Consider the following 17,446-nt stretch of genomic DNA (forward strand, 5'->3'; position numbering starts at 1 on the left):
CTATTCAATTTTGTAAACTACTTTGCCCCACTTTTTTTTTTTTTGGTACAATTCATCAGGGCTATATATCTATTATGTGTGTAGATGTGAGTCATAGTCTTCCTTAGATAGGAAAACTAGAAAAATAATTGTCCTTTATACTTGGTTGACAGACTGTAGTTGTCATGGAAAGAGGCAACTGGGGGTAATGATGGCTTCAAGTCAGTCTTGATCCAGGCCATTGCAGACTACAGATAGTCCTCCACTTATGACCAGAATTGTGTCCCAAATTGATTATGATGTGAGAAATTTTTTGCCCCAATTTATGATTTTTCTTGCCACATTCATTAAGTGAATCACTGCAGTTGTTAAATTAGTAACATGGTTGTTATGTGAATCTGGTTTTCTCATTGACTGATAGTCAAGGTCGCAAAAGGAGATCACATGACTTGGGGACACTGCAACTGTCATAAATATGAGTCAGTTGTCAAGCATCCAAATGTAAAATCATGTGAGCATGGGAGGCTACAACAGTCATAAATGTGAAAAATGTCCAAGTGCTGCCTCTATGTTGGTTGAGGCAGGCAGGATTCCCTTGAGTACCATTTGTTGGGGGTCAGGGAAAAGGGAGGGTCTTGCCTTCTCTTTCTGCTCAAGATCCCCATGGACAATTGGTGGGCCACTGTGTGACACAGAATGCTGGACTCGATGGGCTTTGGCCTGATTCAGCATGGCTCTTCTTATGTTCTAAAAATGGCCATAGGCTCCTTTTTTCAATGCAGTAATTTCAAATGGCCGCTAAACGAACTGTTGTAAGTCAACAACAACCACATTCCTTGCAGTTTTGTTGGCAAATTTTTTCTGTAGTTCCTCATTATCTCCTCTCTAAAATTGAGAGTCTAAAGCTGAGAGTTATGCAGCCGGTTTTGTGCTGAAGGCAAGACCAGAACTCGCACTCTCCCAGTTTTTAGCCTGATGCCTTAACCACTGCCTACCCAAATAGACCACGAACTACAGTACTTAGGTGTTTAGAAAGGCTTTATAACCAGCAAATTGCCATCACAGCTTGGATAGCATCTCTGGGAGTGGCTGGGTAGGGAGAGGAGATAGAGCAATTTATTTATTTATTATTTGGATTTGCATGCTTTCCAGCTCCTTATGGACTCTGGGTGGCAAACAACAATATAAAAACAATAAAACTATTTAAAAAACCTTAATTTTAAAACAATATAGAACCATTCACTGGCTCCAGGCCTTCTGGAAAAGCCATGTTTTTACGACCTTTTGGCAGTCCAAGAGGGTGAGGATTCTGCAGATCTCAGGGGAGAGTTGATTCCATGGAGCCAGAGCCGCCATAGAGAAGGCCTTCCCATGCAGTCCAGCCAGCCGACACTGGCCAAACCTGAGCCACGATTTGGAACAAAAGGGGAATAAAATTTTATACCCCATGAGTGTTCCCCATCCCCCTTCTGAGCTCTGGATAAGCAAATCTATTGTTTCCACTTTCCCTGGAAGAAATAAAGGCCTCTGCTTCCTACCCCAACCACATGAGGCCCAGAAGCAGCAGGCAAAGCTTTCTCTGGGGATGAGAAGGAGGGGAGCTGAACGGCAGAAGCTGAGGATGCCCTTGTTGGGAACAGAGGGGCCTGGCCGGGTGAGGAGGAGGTGGGGGCCGGCGGTGAGCCATCTGAGGCACCAAAATAGGAACTCGCCTCTCCATCTGTTCCTTCTATAGCCTACGGGAGCGAAGAGGAGCTGCATTTCTTCTAAAGATAGTCAACAGGGTAACCGAGCCCTTCCCTCTCCAAGAAAGATACCGCGGAGGGACTTGCTCCGAGAGGGGGGGCATACAAATCTAATAAACTATTATTATTATTATTGTTGTTATTGTTGTTGTTATTATTATTATTATTATTATTATTATTATTATTATTATTATTATTATTATTATTGCTAGCGGGGTTCATCCCGCGCTGCTTCTTTTCCCCCCTCACTTCTTCCAATAGCGGGTTGCTGCAAGCCGAGCCTTGCCGCCAAGCGCAAACCGCGTTTCCCTCAAAAGTTTGCAACCTGCTCCGTCCAAAGGCCCCGCTTGAATTTTATTCCCTCCTTTGTTCCAAATCGCGCCTCAGATTTGGCGGACCGGGTCGGGCGCGAACGGAGCAAGGCGGGAGGGGGGGGGAGCGGAACGACCAAAAACCCCAGCCTTTGCGCCCCCCGGTATCCCGTTTAATCCCCCCCCCCTTTTCATTTCCACGCGCGGGGTGGGGGGAATTTGACAAGGATACCGATATGCTAAGGAAGGCGCTCCCACAATGCCCCACGACCGACCCCTAGCAAGGGGGGGGGTCGCTTCGGGGTAATTTGCCTTTTTAGTACCACGGTCGTCCTCCTCCTCCTCCCCCTTCACGCTCAGGTTTTTGCAAGCCTCTCCTTCCCTTGTTCGAGCCCCAGCGCTGCCTCTGCCTGTCACCCCAGTTTGGAGAGCAGGTGGGTGAGTCTTTAAGCAAATGCGGGGTGGCCAAACGACGACGCTTTTGGATAGAGAATTTGCCCTACGTAAAATGACAGCCGCCGAAGAAACGAGGACCCGCGGCTGACTGGATTATTTTTCGAAGGGGGATTGTAGCTTTCCCAGGCTAAATAACCGCGATTAGCCTTATTAGGGTGAACTCTCTAGTGTCTGGAATGGGTCGAGACGAGCCATAGAAGTGGCTGGCGACTTGAGGGTGCGCTATGCCGGGCGACCACAGCTGTGTAGAAGGCTTTTTTTTTTTCCCCCCTAAAGAGGGATTTTTAAAAATCATTTCGGATTAACCACGTCGACTTTCTATTTCCCAAGCCTACATCGCCCCGCGAAAATTGCAGACATCTCGGTCGGTGCCGTTTTCTTCTTCACTGCTGCCGGTTTATTGTTCGTGCCGCTTTGGGGTAGAGTGAAAAGTTCCAAATGTTGCTTTTCTGCTCTCAAAAAAAAATTTTTTTTTTAATTACCCACAAAGAGATTGCATTGTGTTCGTGTGTGTTGCGAGAAATCCCCTGTGGGATTAGCGAGGTGCCGCATGATCTAGCTTTATATCCCCTTTTTCCTGAAAATAAGGCTATTTTGAAGTTGACCGGGCTTAGTTTTGAGAAATATATTGTTACCCCTAAGAAAACATCACAGTTAGGTGTCTGTTTTCCTAAAAGTAAACTTGGACTGGACTTACATGGTTATCTATGCCTAAGTAAATGCCATAGTTTGAGGTTTGTGGAAGAAATAATTGAATGAATGACGGTGATTAAAATAAGCAAATAGAATAGGGTGATAACATGATAAAAATAGAAAATACACTTTTTGTCTGGAACTCAAAATTAAAGTGAGTTTTACATTATTAGCAGTCCTAAATCTAATAATGGGGCGTTTTAACAAAATTATGAACAATTTTTATTAATACATTAAGTCCAACTAAGTGGGATTTATATCTTTTTATTGTTTTAAATAGGGTCACTGTATCCTGGCTTGCAAAATTTACATCGGATTCATTTGTACATTTGTAATGTTTGAAATATATTAGCTCACATATATATGCATTGTTTATAATAAGAAATCTGCACAGATTATGCATGTGTAAAACATAGCATGCACATATGTGATTTGTGTAGAATTCTTACTATTAAAAATAATAGGACTCTTCTTTTCTCTAGTCCATTTAAGTAAGTTAGGGAGACTAGTCATTGAAAATTTGAGCCTGATTGGAAGATAATTTGATGGCATCAAATTATCTGGCATCAAATTCTGGAGCAGATGAGGTACTGCTTGGGAGAGCAAGAAAGAAAGTTCCAGTTGTTTGAGGCAGTTCTATGAACCTTTGGAGAACTGAGACCAGTGAAGCTTAATAACTGAAAACTAATTATTTCTGGATGGTTTTCTTGCAAGGGAATGTATTTCTGTTGGTGGCTTTGCATTTTCTTTCTTACCTGATGTGTTTCTTGATCTGATATGCTTGGTTTTTTAAAAAATTGTATCTTTATGTGAGCATTAGTGGTAAATTATTTGCAAAAAGATTCTACCATTAAATTCAGAAAGCCTTATATCTGAGTGGACACGGAGAGGAATGAGTACATGAACTTCATTACCGTGTTGTTTCTGATATTTTATTCCAGTGATGGCACTGATTGAGCAGGGGGAATATACCTATAATTACAAAGACTTATCTCATCCTATAGAGTTTTTGGATGCATTCAGGACGTTCTATCTTGAAGGGTTATTCACTGATATTACCCTTCAGTGTGCACCAGGTATGCTGTTCCATTGCCATAAAGCTGTACTAGCTGCTTGTAGCAACTATTTCAAAGCCATGTTTACCTCTGACATGAAAGAAAAGTCAAAGGACCAGATTCATCTTTCTTTCTTCAGTCCTACAATACTAGAATCCCTGGTGATGTACACATACACATCAGAGATCCAGATAACAAAACAAAATGTTCAAAGCCTCCTTCAAGCTGCTGATCATCTTCAGTTTGCTTCTGTCAAAAAAGCCTGTGAGCAGTTTCTCATCAGACATTTAGATGTTGACAATTGTTTAGGGATGCACTCCTTTGCAGAATTCCATGTCTGTTCAGAGCTGGAGAAGGAATCCAGAAGGATAATATTGTCCAGATTTGAAGAAGTGTGGAGACGAGAAGAATTTCTGGAGATTAGCAACAAGAAACTCCAGTTCATTCTCTCCAGAAAGAAACTTGATATATGGAAAGAAGAAGCAATGGTAGAGCCCATTGCCAAGTGGATTGCCTATGAGGTGGACAGCAGGATCGAATATATCTATGATCTGCTGAGGTGCCTTGAAATTGATTTTGATGAAATGTACTTGAAATCAGCCCTCAGCTTGTACAAGACATGCCATTTAAAGGAAAATAAAATAAAATCTCTAATACGCAGTGTACTGAGCCCCAAGCCAAGAGCAGTTGCAAAAAGATCTACCACTATTATGTATGTGATTGGGGGCTATTACTGGCACCCTTTGTCTGAAGTGCATATATGGGATTCAGTAAATAATGTTTGGGTCCAGGGAACAGATATGCCAGATCACACACGAGAAAGTTATGCAGTCACAAGCCTGGGACCCAATGTTTACGTGACTGGAGGTTACAGAACAGACAATATAGAAGCCCTTGATTTAATGTGGATATACAATTTTGAAACTGATGAATGGACTGAAGGTCACCCCATGCTTAATGCAAAATATTACCACTGTGCAGTTACCTTAAGTGGCTGTATCTATACTATGGGAGGTTATCGAAAAGGGGCTCCGGCCGAAGAAGCGGAATTCTATGATCCTTTAAGAAAGAAATGGTTCCCCATTGCCAACATGATTAAAGGTAATCGACTTGCTGCGTAACTTGAGCCATGCATGTACTTTTTACTTGTTTTTCACTTCTATTTTACTTGTTTTTCACTTCTATTTTGGGCTGCTTTGGGTGGGTACTAATAGGACATTAAGGTCTGGTTGGAATAAATGCCTCTATCATTTGGGATCAGTGGCCACACTTGGCATTTTGAAAATGATGTGAACAACCTCAGAAAATAGAGATGTCACATCAAGTGTGGAAGACAGATGGTATCCTTTCCAATTTCCTAGCATTTTTATAGCAGTTAATTCTCAAGGGACAAGAGTATTTCTAGTAGGGAGAACAAGAAGCTTTGTCTTTCTATATTTTGTCTGTCTGCCTGCCTGACTGCCTATCCCTCTATCTCATGATTCTGGGCAAAATGCAATTGTTAGAAAAAACCCTATACACATGAACTTTTTGGCTGACATGTTTTCTCTCCCTTCTCAAGATAAAGTTTTTTTATTTACCAAAGGAGGACTTTGAAGAGTAATTCAATCTTGAAACACTTTATGATGGATTTATAAAGCCAACTTAGGTACACTTGGATATTAACATATTAATATGTTAACAGAGTTGGAAGGGACTTTACAGGTCATCTAGTCCAATATGTTCAGTAACATCCCATGGCGAGACTCTGATACAAAAACAATAGATTGTATTAATAATTAAGCAATACAGGCATGTTAAAAATATGATTGATTACAGAGACTTCTATGCAACAGGAAAACTTGGTATAGTAGTTCTAAAAACTTATTATCTGACTATGCTCAGGAACTCCATTCCAAGACATTAATTAATGTTTCAATTGCTTAAAAATGTGTGTGTATGCATGCATACATGCATACACACACACACACACGCACACACACAATCACTCTCATATATATACAGTACTCAAATCCCAGTAAGAGGGTATGGCTAGCTGATGAGGCCAGAACAAGGCTAGCCTCCCCTTAATTTTCAACACACACACACATCACACACACACACACACACACAAACATACACACACACACACAGAGTCTAATAAGCCTAAATACACACACACACATTTTTATATTTATACACACACATTTATATATTTACATATTTTATACATATATATATCTACATATTTTTGCTAATAAGTGAAAAGGAACCACACAAACACACCACTGCTGCACAGGCCACACAACCATCCCTCGAGGATATCTGCAGGGGGGCCATGTGGACCATCCCCTAGCCTTTGATTAGGCATTATAGGTTGGATGTCTTTTCTTCTGCAGAGGCTTCCTTTGGGAGGCAGGTTTTACAACAGGTCCACTTAGCCCTGGGGGCTCCAGATCCAACGGCTATCTGCCCTTTGGGGATTCCAGGCCTTGGTATGTCTCATTCCTAGACTATCCCACAACTATACTGGAGAAGGGGCTTAGTCTTACCTGAACACCTTTCTCATTGGGTTGCAGGAGAGTCCAGTCCGACCCTAAAGAAAGCTCCTGGGGTCTGGAGTCATAATCCTATAACATTATGTGTAAGCCACTTTTTCAGCCATAACTTCATCAAAAACTCAGGCATGTGCAGAGGCATGGAGGATTGGCCGAAAAAATTAGACTCAGTAACTAGGCAGATCAGACTGTAGCAACCCCATTCCTGGACTATCCAGCAATCCACTAAAAAAAAGCATTCAGGTAAGACCAGCACCCCTTTTCTGTGCTTTGCACATTAGTTATCAAAGGGTGGACATGTTGGATGATGGACACATCTGTATGTGTATTATCTTATTAGCAGTGTGCACGCATCACATTAATGGCCTGTTGATGGAAATTGTGCTGAATATTTATTTCTTTTTATAAGCCTTTTACAAATTCAGTATTACTATATAGGTGTTGGAAATGCCACTGCCTGCGTCCTGAATGAAGTCATCTATGTCACTGGAGGCCATTATGGTTATCGGGGAAGTTGCACTTATGATAAAATTCAAACATATAATTCAGATATTAATGAATGGAGTATAATCACCACAAGTTCATACCCAGGTAAGTTTTGCTCCTACAAGACAATTTAAATAAATATGTAGACCTGTTCTCCCATTGAAAGTATTAACATATGAGTCACAGAGAAGGAAAAGGACATTTAGATAATTGAGCCCAATTCCTAGTTAATTAAAGCATCCAGGATATATGGCTGCCTACTACCCACACAGAAACACCCCCCCCCCCTTCCCAGATTATGTTCTGCATTCGGGTAGAACTTTAGTTACATTGAAAAGAACGCTTACTGAATGCAGGATTTCATAAACAAAAAAACTCAATTTTATTTCTCCTCTCTTCCGTATTCAAAATACAATACAGACTGTCACATTCCTCTCTCTTTATCTTTAGCAAGTAGAGCGCACAAACTTTCCTTCATGCCTCCTCCCTTATCTTAAGATTTATATCTATACAGCTTAGTTCAAAAGCACCAGGAATAGCTGTGAAATAACAAAGAATAAGATAACTCACTCCGGAGCCAAAACGACACACGTCCCATGATAGATTTACAACATTGAAAACTCCGCCCTTCTTCCCCGCTGGCTCCCTGACGTGATGAATACATCACTCCAGTAATTAACCCATTCCTCCCCTTAATATCTTTTCCCTAACACTTACTCCCTGCGCCTTTCAACTCTTCTGAAGTGAGAATTTAACTAACGATTGTCTGTCTCCTCTTCGCTAGAGTCTGGACTCATAGCAACATCCTGTGGCTGGCCTCCCACCTGTTCTGATACCTGTAACCCAGGGCCTGCCACTAATTCATAAACACTATCTGTATCAGAGTCATCAAGCTCTTCATCATCCTCCAACTGACCAGGAGTATGTACAACAGATTATAGTGGAAAATTATTTCCATTCTAGTCGATCCATTTATTTATTTACTTACTTACTACTTAATAGCTTTATAAATCACCTGAATCCAGGATATCTCCGATGGCTTACATTTAAAATACAATTAAAAACCTTTATTATGTAAGATGAATGATAACTACTGTATATCAATTTGGCCCCTGTACAAAAAAACCCTAACAGTACTGGGGACATGGTCTTGGACCCTCATTTATATCTTGCTCTTTTTCAAAAGCCCATGGTGAATCAAGACTCCAGAATTAACATCTCTTGATAATTAGGAAAGTATACAGTTGTGGGCGTCCTTGCTAACATGCAAATAATTATGAAAGAAACACCTTTCTGGTATTTTTCAAGGAGAATCTGTCCAGATTCTACTGGTATACTGTAGAAAAAGTTCCTGATGACAGACACTAGTGTCCTCATCATGTCTTGTCTAGATTTTTGCAATGTGTTTTCCATGGGACTGCTCTGAGGATTACTTAAAAGTTTCCACAGATACAGACTGCAACCATCCATCTATTATCATGTGAAATCTGTTTTTCAACCCTTACAGTAATGCTGAAAGGCTGCTGAGTACAGTTCAAAATGTTAGTTTTGACAAATAAAATCTTATAATAATAATAATAATAATAATAATATAGATACAAATCTAATAATTAAAAAAGTGTAACTAAAACCCATTACCTTAAAAACAATCGATACTACACAATCATAACCACACATAACTTTCAATGGTCAGAGGGGAGATACACTAGTTATCCCATGCCTGGAGACATAGATAGGTCTTTAGGCTCTTGTGGAAGGTGAGGAGTGTGGGGGCAGTTCAAATCTTTGGAGGGAGCTGATTCCAGAGGGCCGGGGCCACCACAGAGAAAGCTCTTCCCCTAGGCCCTGCCAGACGACATTGTCTGGTCGACAGGACCTGGAGAAGGCCAACTGTGTGGGACCTAATCGGCTGCTGGGATTTATGCGGCTTATATGGCTTTGACCTAGCAACCTACAGAATTTCCACTCTATCTGAAATTTACTTTTTTAATTCATAAGTTTCGTGTATTTTGAAAATTTTCCCCTCACATAATATTTTTGCTAGAAATCAATGTTTCCAACTGTAGTACCAGGAAAATATGACACCCTTCTTAAAGTATTCAGAAGAGCTGTTTAGAAGAATTTTAAATGTAAGTTAAGATTTAGGCCATTCGGGATGCCTCATAACATTTCTGTGATTTTGGGGTTGATTATTTTAATATTTTAATAATATTGATAATCTGTGATTTTTTACTTTTGTTTTCATAATATGTTTGGCTGTGTTATGATGTTGTAAATCACTATGTGTCCTTGGAGTGTGGCAGGATACAAAGAGTAAATAAATATCCATATTTAAATAGTTAGAATTTCTCATTACCACTGTATATGTAGATTCCCAATTTGCTTTTTCTGTTTATTTCCCTTTTTATTCTTTACTTTGTAGCATTTGTACTTATGTTTCATTTTTTTCATGCCCTCACCGATACTATTTTCAACTTCTTTGCGATAACATGTATTATTACTGATTTTCCTATACAATGATGTGGAAGCCCTTTTCTGAAGAATATAGTGATACCTTGTCTTACAAACTTAATTGGTTCCGGGATGAGGTTCTTAAGGTGAAAAGTTTGTAAGACAAAACAATGTTTCCCATAGGAATCAATGGAAAAGTGATTAATGTGTGCAAGCCCTAAATTCACCTCTTTTGCCAGCCGAAGTGCCCGTTTTTTGCGCTGCTGGGATTCCCCTGAGGCTCCCCTCCATGGGAAACCCCACCTCTGGATTTCTGTGTTTTTGCGATGCTGCAGGAAAATCCCAGCAAAAACGAGCGCTTCGCTGTCAACGGAAGTCCAGAGGTGGGGTTTGCCAGCGAAGGGAGCATCAGTGAAATTGCAGCATCGCAAAAACACCAAAGTCCTCGAAACCCCACCTCCGGACCTTTGTGTTTTTGCGATGCTGCAATTTCACTGAGGCTCCCCTTGCTGGGAAACCTCACCTCCAGACTTCCATTGCCAGCAAAGCTGGCAATGGAAGTCCAGAGCTGGGGCATCCCAGCGGTGTCGGTGGGTTTGTAAGGTGAAAATAGTTTGTAAGAAGAGGCAAAAAAATCTTAAACCCCAGGTTTGTATCTCGAAAAGTTTGTATGATGAGGCTTTTGTAAGACGAGGTATCACTGTATATCTATTTATAAGTAAATAGATACATTTCCTTATCTCAGTTAAGCAAAATGTGGCTACCAATCATAATCTAAATCCAAAATTCTTGGAATCAACAGAGAACCATATTAGAATGTTTAGATGAAGATTCTACTTCCGTCAATTGGCAGGCCTCTTTTCTTTTTAAAAAAATTCTTCAAAATATAATGGACAACATTAATAATACATCTCTTTTGCTATAGAGTATGGATTATGTTCCATTGCGTTGAAAAACAAGCTGTATCTTGTGGGTGGCCAGACGACAATCACAGATTGTTACGATCCTGAGCAAAATGTGTGGACTCAAAAGGCTGATATGATAGAAAGAAGGATGGAAGGCAGCGCAATCGTCATGAATGGATATATCTACGTGACAGGAGGCTATTCCTCTTCCAGAGGGTCATACCTGCAGAACATTGAGAAATATGATCCTGAAAGTAATAAATGGGAAATTGTGGGGAATCTTCCTAGTGCTATGCGTTCCCATGGTTCTGTATCTGTATACACTCTATACGATGAGGAAAATGTCACTTCTGTGACTGGAACTACAACATAAGCCACCACTTACCACAACAATTTGCCTCCAAAATGTCTTTCAGGAGCGCAGCAGTTATAGGTTATAAGATAAGTAATATCACAGTTCAGTTTAATTAATATTACTAATTTGCTCTGCTTTACAAGTAATATTACAATGATTATGTGTCAGATTCAAAAACTGCTTAATATTTATTGCCGTCCTTGTCATCAAAGGGGATTCTAGGTGGCTTGCAATCAACAAACACCAATATAAAACATTAAAACAATAAATAGTAACACATTTGATTTAAAATTGACACAAAGTGGCAGAGCAAGATGCACACTAACTCTGGAATGACATGCCCACATTGGAGCCTCAAACCCATTGGCAGAGCCAGGTCCTCAGATCCTTTCGGAAGGCCAAAATGGTGGATACCAATCTTGCATTGAGGGTCAAGATATTCCAGAGATTATTCTTTCTGAGGAAAATCTGCTATTGTTCCTTTTCTGGAGCTCAGTACCTTTTTTTAGAAACACAGCCTCTCTCAGCCTGGTCCTTTCTGGGGGTGATGGACCACCACATTTATAATCTCTACTCTGTGGCTGTGGGTTATTAAAGTACATCGCTCCTTGATGGCGTCTATTTAGGAATGGCTAATCTACCCTACTTACTATGCAATCCTGCTCGATTTAAACTCGGAACAATAATATACAGTGGTACCTCGAGATACGAGTTTAATTCGTTCCGGACCTGGGCTCTTAAGTCGAGCAGCTCTTATCTCGAACGACTTTTCCCCATAGGAATTAATGTAAATAATTTTAATTGGTTCCAGCCCTCAAAAAACTCACAAAGTTAGTCTAAATTATGCAGAAAGACATGTTTTTAATGAAGAAATGTACATGTACATATAAATGAATAATGAAGTTTCTTTCACTTAACTTGTAAACTTTCTTAAACTTTTAAATTTACATATGTTCAACTTCTCTGGCACCCAATCCTGTAGGACAGAGGTCCCCAACCCTTTTTGCAGCAGGGACCGGCTTTAAGCGATCAAGAGAGGAATGGGTGAATGAATGGACGGAGGGTGGGAAGGAAGGAAGGAAAGAGGGAAGGGACAGGAACAGAGGAAGGAAGCAAGGAAACTTATGAAAGGGGAGAGTAAGAGAGGAATGAGTGAAGGGAGGGAGGGAAGAAGGTGGGAAGGAGAAAGAAAAGAAGAAATAGAGGAAGGGAAGGTAAAAGAGAGAAAGAAAAAGAGCAAGAAAGAAAGAAAGAAAGAAAGAAAGAAAGAAAGGGGGAAGGGACAGGAACAGAGGAAGGAAGCAAGGAAACTTATGAAAGGGGAGAGTAAGAGAGGAATGAGTGAAGGGAAGAAGGTGGGAAGGAGAAAGAAAAGAAGAAATAGAAGAAGGGAAGGTAAAAGAGAGAAAGAAAAAGAGCAAGAAAGAAAGAAAGAAAGAAAGAAAGAAAGAAAGGGGGAAGGGACAGGAACAGAGGAAGGAAGCAAGGAAACTTATGAAAGGGGAGAGTAAGAGAGGAATGAGTGAAGGGAAGAAGGTGGGAAGGAGAAAGAAAAGAAGAAATAGAGGAAGGGAAGGTAAAAGAGAGAAAGAAAAAGAGCAAGAAAGAAAGCTGCAAGCACCCCCCCGAGCCCCCCAGGCCGGCTGCAACCTTTTAAAACACGCGCGCCGCTTCGCAGCTGTCTCCTGAAGCCGAACACGGAAGTTAGCGTTTGGCTTCAGGAGACAGCTCCTTGGCGCTTGTATCTCGAATTTGGGCTTGTAAGTAGAATAAAAATATCTCTCCCCTCCCAGCTCTTATCTCGAGTTGCTCTTAAGTAGAGCAGCTCTTATGTCGGGGTTCCACTGTACATTAAAAAACCCTCCAAGAAACACATATGCAATTGCCCCATTCTTGAATTACAATAAATCCTTTGAAGTTCTGATATTACAAACTATGTGATGAAGGAGATGTGCATTGATTTATGACCTGTGATTATAATACCAATGCTAAAGGAATACTAAAGAACATGGGAAAGTCCTGACCTGTGTGTGGTAAGGTAACTGGCTTATTTTGTTTATTTAAATATAGAGGTGAAGATATACAAGCTCTTCCCCTGTGAACATTTTGCCTTATCCTGCCTCTTAAACTTAAGGGAGATAAGCAATAAATATCTACTTGCTCCCCTAATACCGCCAATTAGTTATCAAGCTAAATCTCAGCCAGTGTGCTTATGTTATTTAGGATGAGACTTCAATAGTAGGATGGGGCCAAATTATTCTACCCTCTTTTAAGCCAATTTAGTTCCTCCTGAGGATATAGGATTTTTTCCCCCTGATGTTATTTTAAGGGATACCAAATTCGGGTGAAAAGGCCTTTTTGCCCAAATGGTAAGTTATTATTTATTTATTTATTAAGCAAATTTATATAGCTGCCCAACTCCCACATAGCCAATTCCGGGAAGCTTACAATACAATCAAATCAAGCACTTGATCTACTCCATCACCATCTCCATTGGTGGTTCCCAGGCCCACTGACACAACCATGTTTTCAGGGTGGAAGCCAACCATGCCTTGAGGGGGAATGATGTTCTGTAACTTACTGTAGATATGGAAATGGTTCTATAAGAAGTGACCATTTAGGTAGGAGAACAACATATTATTCCAAGATGTGGTGGAATTGTGGGCTGAAATAGAGTCCTATTGTTAAGTGAATCTGGCTTCCCTATCAGGTGATCACATGATCTTGGATCACAGCAATGGTCATAAGTATGAATCAATTGCCAAACATGTGAATTTTGACCACGAGCATGGGGTTGCTTCAAAGGTTGTAAGTGGTCTTAAGTCACTTTTTTCAGGTCCATTGTAACTTTGAATGGTCACTAAATGAACTGTTACAAATTGAGCATTACCTGTAATCCTAGTATTTAATGGAAATCATCCCCATCTATTATATGGGGCACAACTCTACAATTGTAAAGATTATCATCCTTTGGAATTAATTAAAACTCAGTTGTCGCATGCTATTTTGGGAGTGCCTAGCAGTACCTGCAGTGTTGACATATGATCAGGATTGCTAACAATGGAGACTCAGGTTTAGTTAGTGAGTTACATACAGTACTACCTCAGATTGAAATATCAACAATCTGGCCTTATCCCTCTGATTCTCTAAATAGGTTATATGACGCAGGGCAGAAGATGGTTGGTATAGGCCTACACTTACCAACTTTTACTACTGTTGAACTTTTTGGAAGCAAGGAAAACTGTTCAACAGTACCTATGGGACATTGCAGACTGATAGACTTATAAAAAGGTCTTAATCATTGGCAATCTAAATAAGTTGATAATTTGGCAAATTGTCTATATTGAATTGCTCATGCCAAAAAAAAGGTAGGCACATTAGTGTGTTTTGATGTGATGCCTTCAGTGGTTTACATGACCAATACACAGGCCTTCCTTTTTTCACAATGTCTTTCTCCATGGGGTCTGAAGAGATGGGGTCAGTTAACCATGTCTTAATATTCTACCCTTATTACAGGTAGGCACATTTAGCAAGTGTTATGCTGGTTCTTGTATACTATCTGCCTCCTTTGCTACTGTCTGATATGAAAGATGAAATTGTACAGTTGCAAAATTTTGTTGCCTTGCTTTCTACAAAGAAGGGGGTTTAATTTGGGGGTTTAATTTGTACTAAGGATGTTTATTTGTTTTTGTAATTTGTATTTTGTACAGTAAAGTGCAATTTGTATTGCTCTTTGATTGTAATAAACAAAAAGAAACTTTTGTAGGATTTATGTGTTGATATTAATCACATAATAAAATAAGAATATGGACAGTATATCAAAGTACAGTACTCCAGTTTTAGAATTATGTCACATTTTCAGTTCTGCCTGGAAAGGAATTCTTGTTTAATACCAGGTAGTCATTGATTTATGATCACAATTGAACCCAAAGTTTATGTTGATGACTGAGGTATTTGTTAAGTGAATATTGCCTCATTTTACAACCTTTCTTCCTACATTTGTTAAGCGAATCCCTTCTGTTATTAAGTTAACAACACAGTTGTTAAATGAATCAATGAACTTGAGGACAAGCTGTATTTCTCATGGGATCATCCTAGCTGAAGGATGTGATCATTTTCAGACAAAATTTTGACAGAAAAATATTTTCCATTGTTATAATTATGTTTGCAGATATTTTCATTTTAAAGGGGTATCTATTGGGTTTGTAAAATGATTCACATTATAAGTGCAGTGGTTTCCTTAACAAAGATGGCAAAAAATCATAAAATGAGACAAAATCACTTAATTGCCTGACTACTTGCATATAAGTGCAGTTTGCAAAGTGGTGACAAACTTTAATAAGGATTTCATCCTGTACCACTGAGTTCACTCTTTGTTCTTCAGCAGCTACCTTTGAACTACTTCATTCTCTGGATTTCCTCTGGAAATTAGGGAATTATTCAGAATTCATAAGCAGGGAATATCTGCGCCATGATCCTGTCTAAAGTAGCTGCTCTCCATTCATTCCAGCAGCGAAGGCCCAATTTGCACCATGCATCAGAACCTCAGAAAGACCATAATTTTTTTAAAAAGCTAAGAGGATCTCCCAGGTAACCTGTCAGACCACTAAAGAGGATGGTCTAACTTTTCTATGAATCTGTAAAATGTTTAATCCTAGTTTATGATAATGGAAGTAGTCAAAATTAATTCAAGATCCTGAAGCCAGTTGTGCAGCTTTTTGTCCAGACTTCAAGAGAAATAGAAACTGTTTATGGGAGACAAAGTGCACTTTTCCCCTCGTACCCTTCTAATGGAAAGATTAAGCCATCCTGCGTTGCACATTGCGGGACACATTATCTCACAAACTAGCTTATGTTTTATTTTTTTCTATGTTTTTATTGATTTTTACATTTTAAGCATTATAACATTTCTAAACAGACCTACATCCATATATACACATTATTATTAAAGTTATACTGCTTCTATTTTATTTTAGAGTACTGTAGTGTGTTGGATGAACTTATCTCAGTTCAGTTTCTAGCTCAGTGCCTAATGTTAACCCAGATAACTGAAATAAATAAAAACATGCTTCATTACTTAAGTGCATGAAGCAGCTATATAAAAGTTCCAGTCCCTGAGCTCACACTAAATCACATTTTGCTTGACTTATGATATACAGTACTGAATAAATCACAAGTATCTGGATGTCTATGGAGATTCTCAATCATCCATGTCATTGTTGTCCCAAAGGTGCTTTCCCAAAAGGCAACTGGACTTTGGTTCTTTTCTTTTCCTCTTAGAAACTTTTCACTTTTCATCCAAGAAGCTCTTTCAGTTCCACAAATAAGGTCCACAAACACCTGGGCATTCTATACATTGTTATTTATACTCCACAATGTAGGATTCACTCAGCACAGGAAAGCAAGCCAAGCCTAAACAAGTGGCATACTAGTGTACATTGTCTTATTCCGCAGCCTTAGTCTTAGTGCGATGACAGAATACAACAAATTGTCTTTTAGAGGACAAACCAAAACTAAGATGTGCAATTCCCAAAGGTGCCTTTTCAAGGGGCAACTGGACTTTTTTTTTTTCTTAAAGACATTTTCACTTCTCATCCAAAAAGCTTCTTCAGTTCTGAATTGAAGAACCGAATCAAAGAAGCTTCCTTGACAGGACCCAGAGAAGCCCACAGGGTTGGCCTTCTCCAGGTCCCATCGGCTAAACAGTGTTGGTAGGCGGGGCCGTGAGGAAGGGCCTTCTCTGTGGTGGCACCGGCTGTCTGGAACCAACTATCTTCTGAGATCCCTATTGTCCCCTCCCTATTGACTTTTCAGAAAGCCTTAGACCTGGCTTTGTCAGCAGGCCTGGGGGCCATGATTAATTGATACATCTTTAGATCCGGCCACAATAGGATTGTATGACTGTCTGAATTGGGTTTTAAACTGTTTTGGTATTGTTTTTAGTTGTTGTAAGCCGTATACAACAATAAAGAAGGCAGGAAGGAAGGCAGGAAGGCAGGAAGGCAGGAAGGCAGGAAGGAAGGAAGGAAGGAAGGAAGGAAGGAAGGAAGGAAGGAAATGTATTCAAGGGGAAAAAAAGAAAGTTCATCCATGAAGATTTTTCAGTTCTGAATTGAAGAACTGAACCGGTGAAGCTTCTCACATGAGAAGCCAAACGTCTTCAAGGAATTAAAAACCCCCCAAAGAAAGTCCAGTTGCCTCGTGGGGGGGGGGGGGATGAAGCACCTTTGGGACAACCGTGACCATTGGATGGCTGAGAATCTCCACAGACATTAAGGATACGAGGTTTCCCTCTCTCTCCATTCCTTCTGCCGGGCCTTAAAAAAAAAAAATCCCGCCAAGCGCCGGGGAAACATTCTGACAGAATCCTTCGAGCGGCAGCGAATCCGGAGGAGCGGAAGATTCGAATCTGCATCCGGTCGCACGTTTTCCTCCCCGAGGGCGCCGAGTCCTCCCGAAAGGAGTAAAAAGGC

The 17,446-nt window shown here is 40.1% G+C and overlaps 1 protein-coding gene across 1 annotated transcript; it reads left to right on the top strand.

Moving 5' to 3' along the window:
- The first annotated feature begins 2,459 nt into the window (after positions 1–2,459).
- Positions 2,460–10,991, top strand: KLHL23 (kelch like family member 23). The gene is made up of 4 exons (XM_070754812.1): positions 2,460–2,469; positions 4,126–5,340; positions 7,215–7,367; positions 10,639–10,991. The coding sequence occupies exons 2-4, from the start codon at positions 4,128–4,130 to the stop codon at positions 10,989–10,991; spliced, it is 1,719 nt and encodes a 572-aa protein (XP_070610913.1). The 5' UTR covers positions 2,460–2,469; positions 4,126–4,127.
- The last annotated feature ends 6,455 nt before the right edge of the window (positions 10,992–17,446 follow it).

The sequence above is a fragment of the Erythrolamprus reginae genome, chromosome 1, assembly GCF_031021105.1.
Source record: "Erythrolamprus reginae isolate rEryReg1 chromosome 1, rEryReg1.hap1, whole genome shotgun sequence".
Lineage (NCBI taxonomy): Eukaryota > Metazoa > Chordata > Lepidosauria > Squamata > Dipsadidae > Erythrolamprus > Erythrolamprus reginae.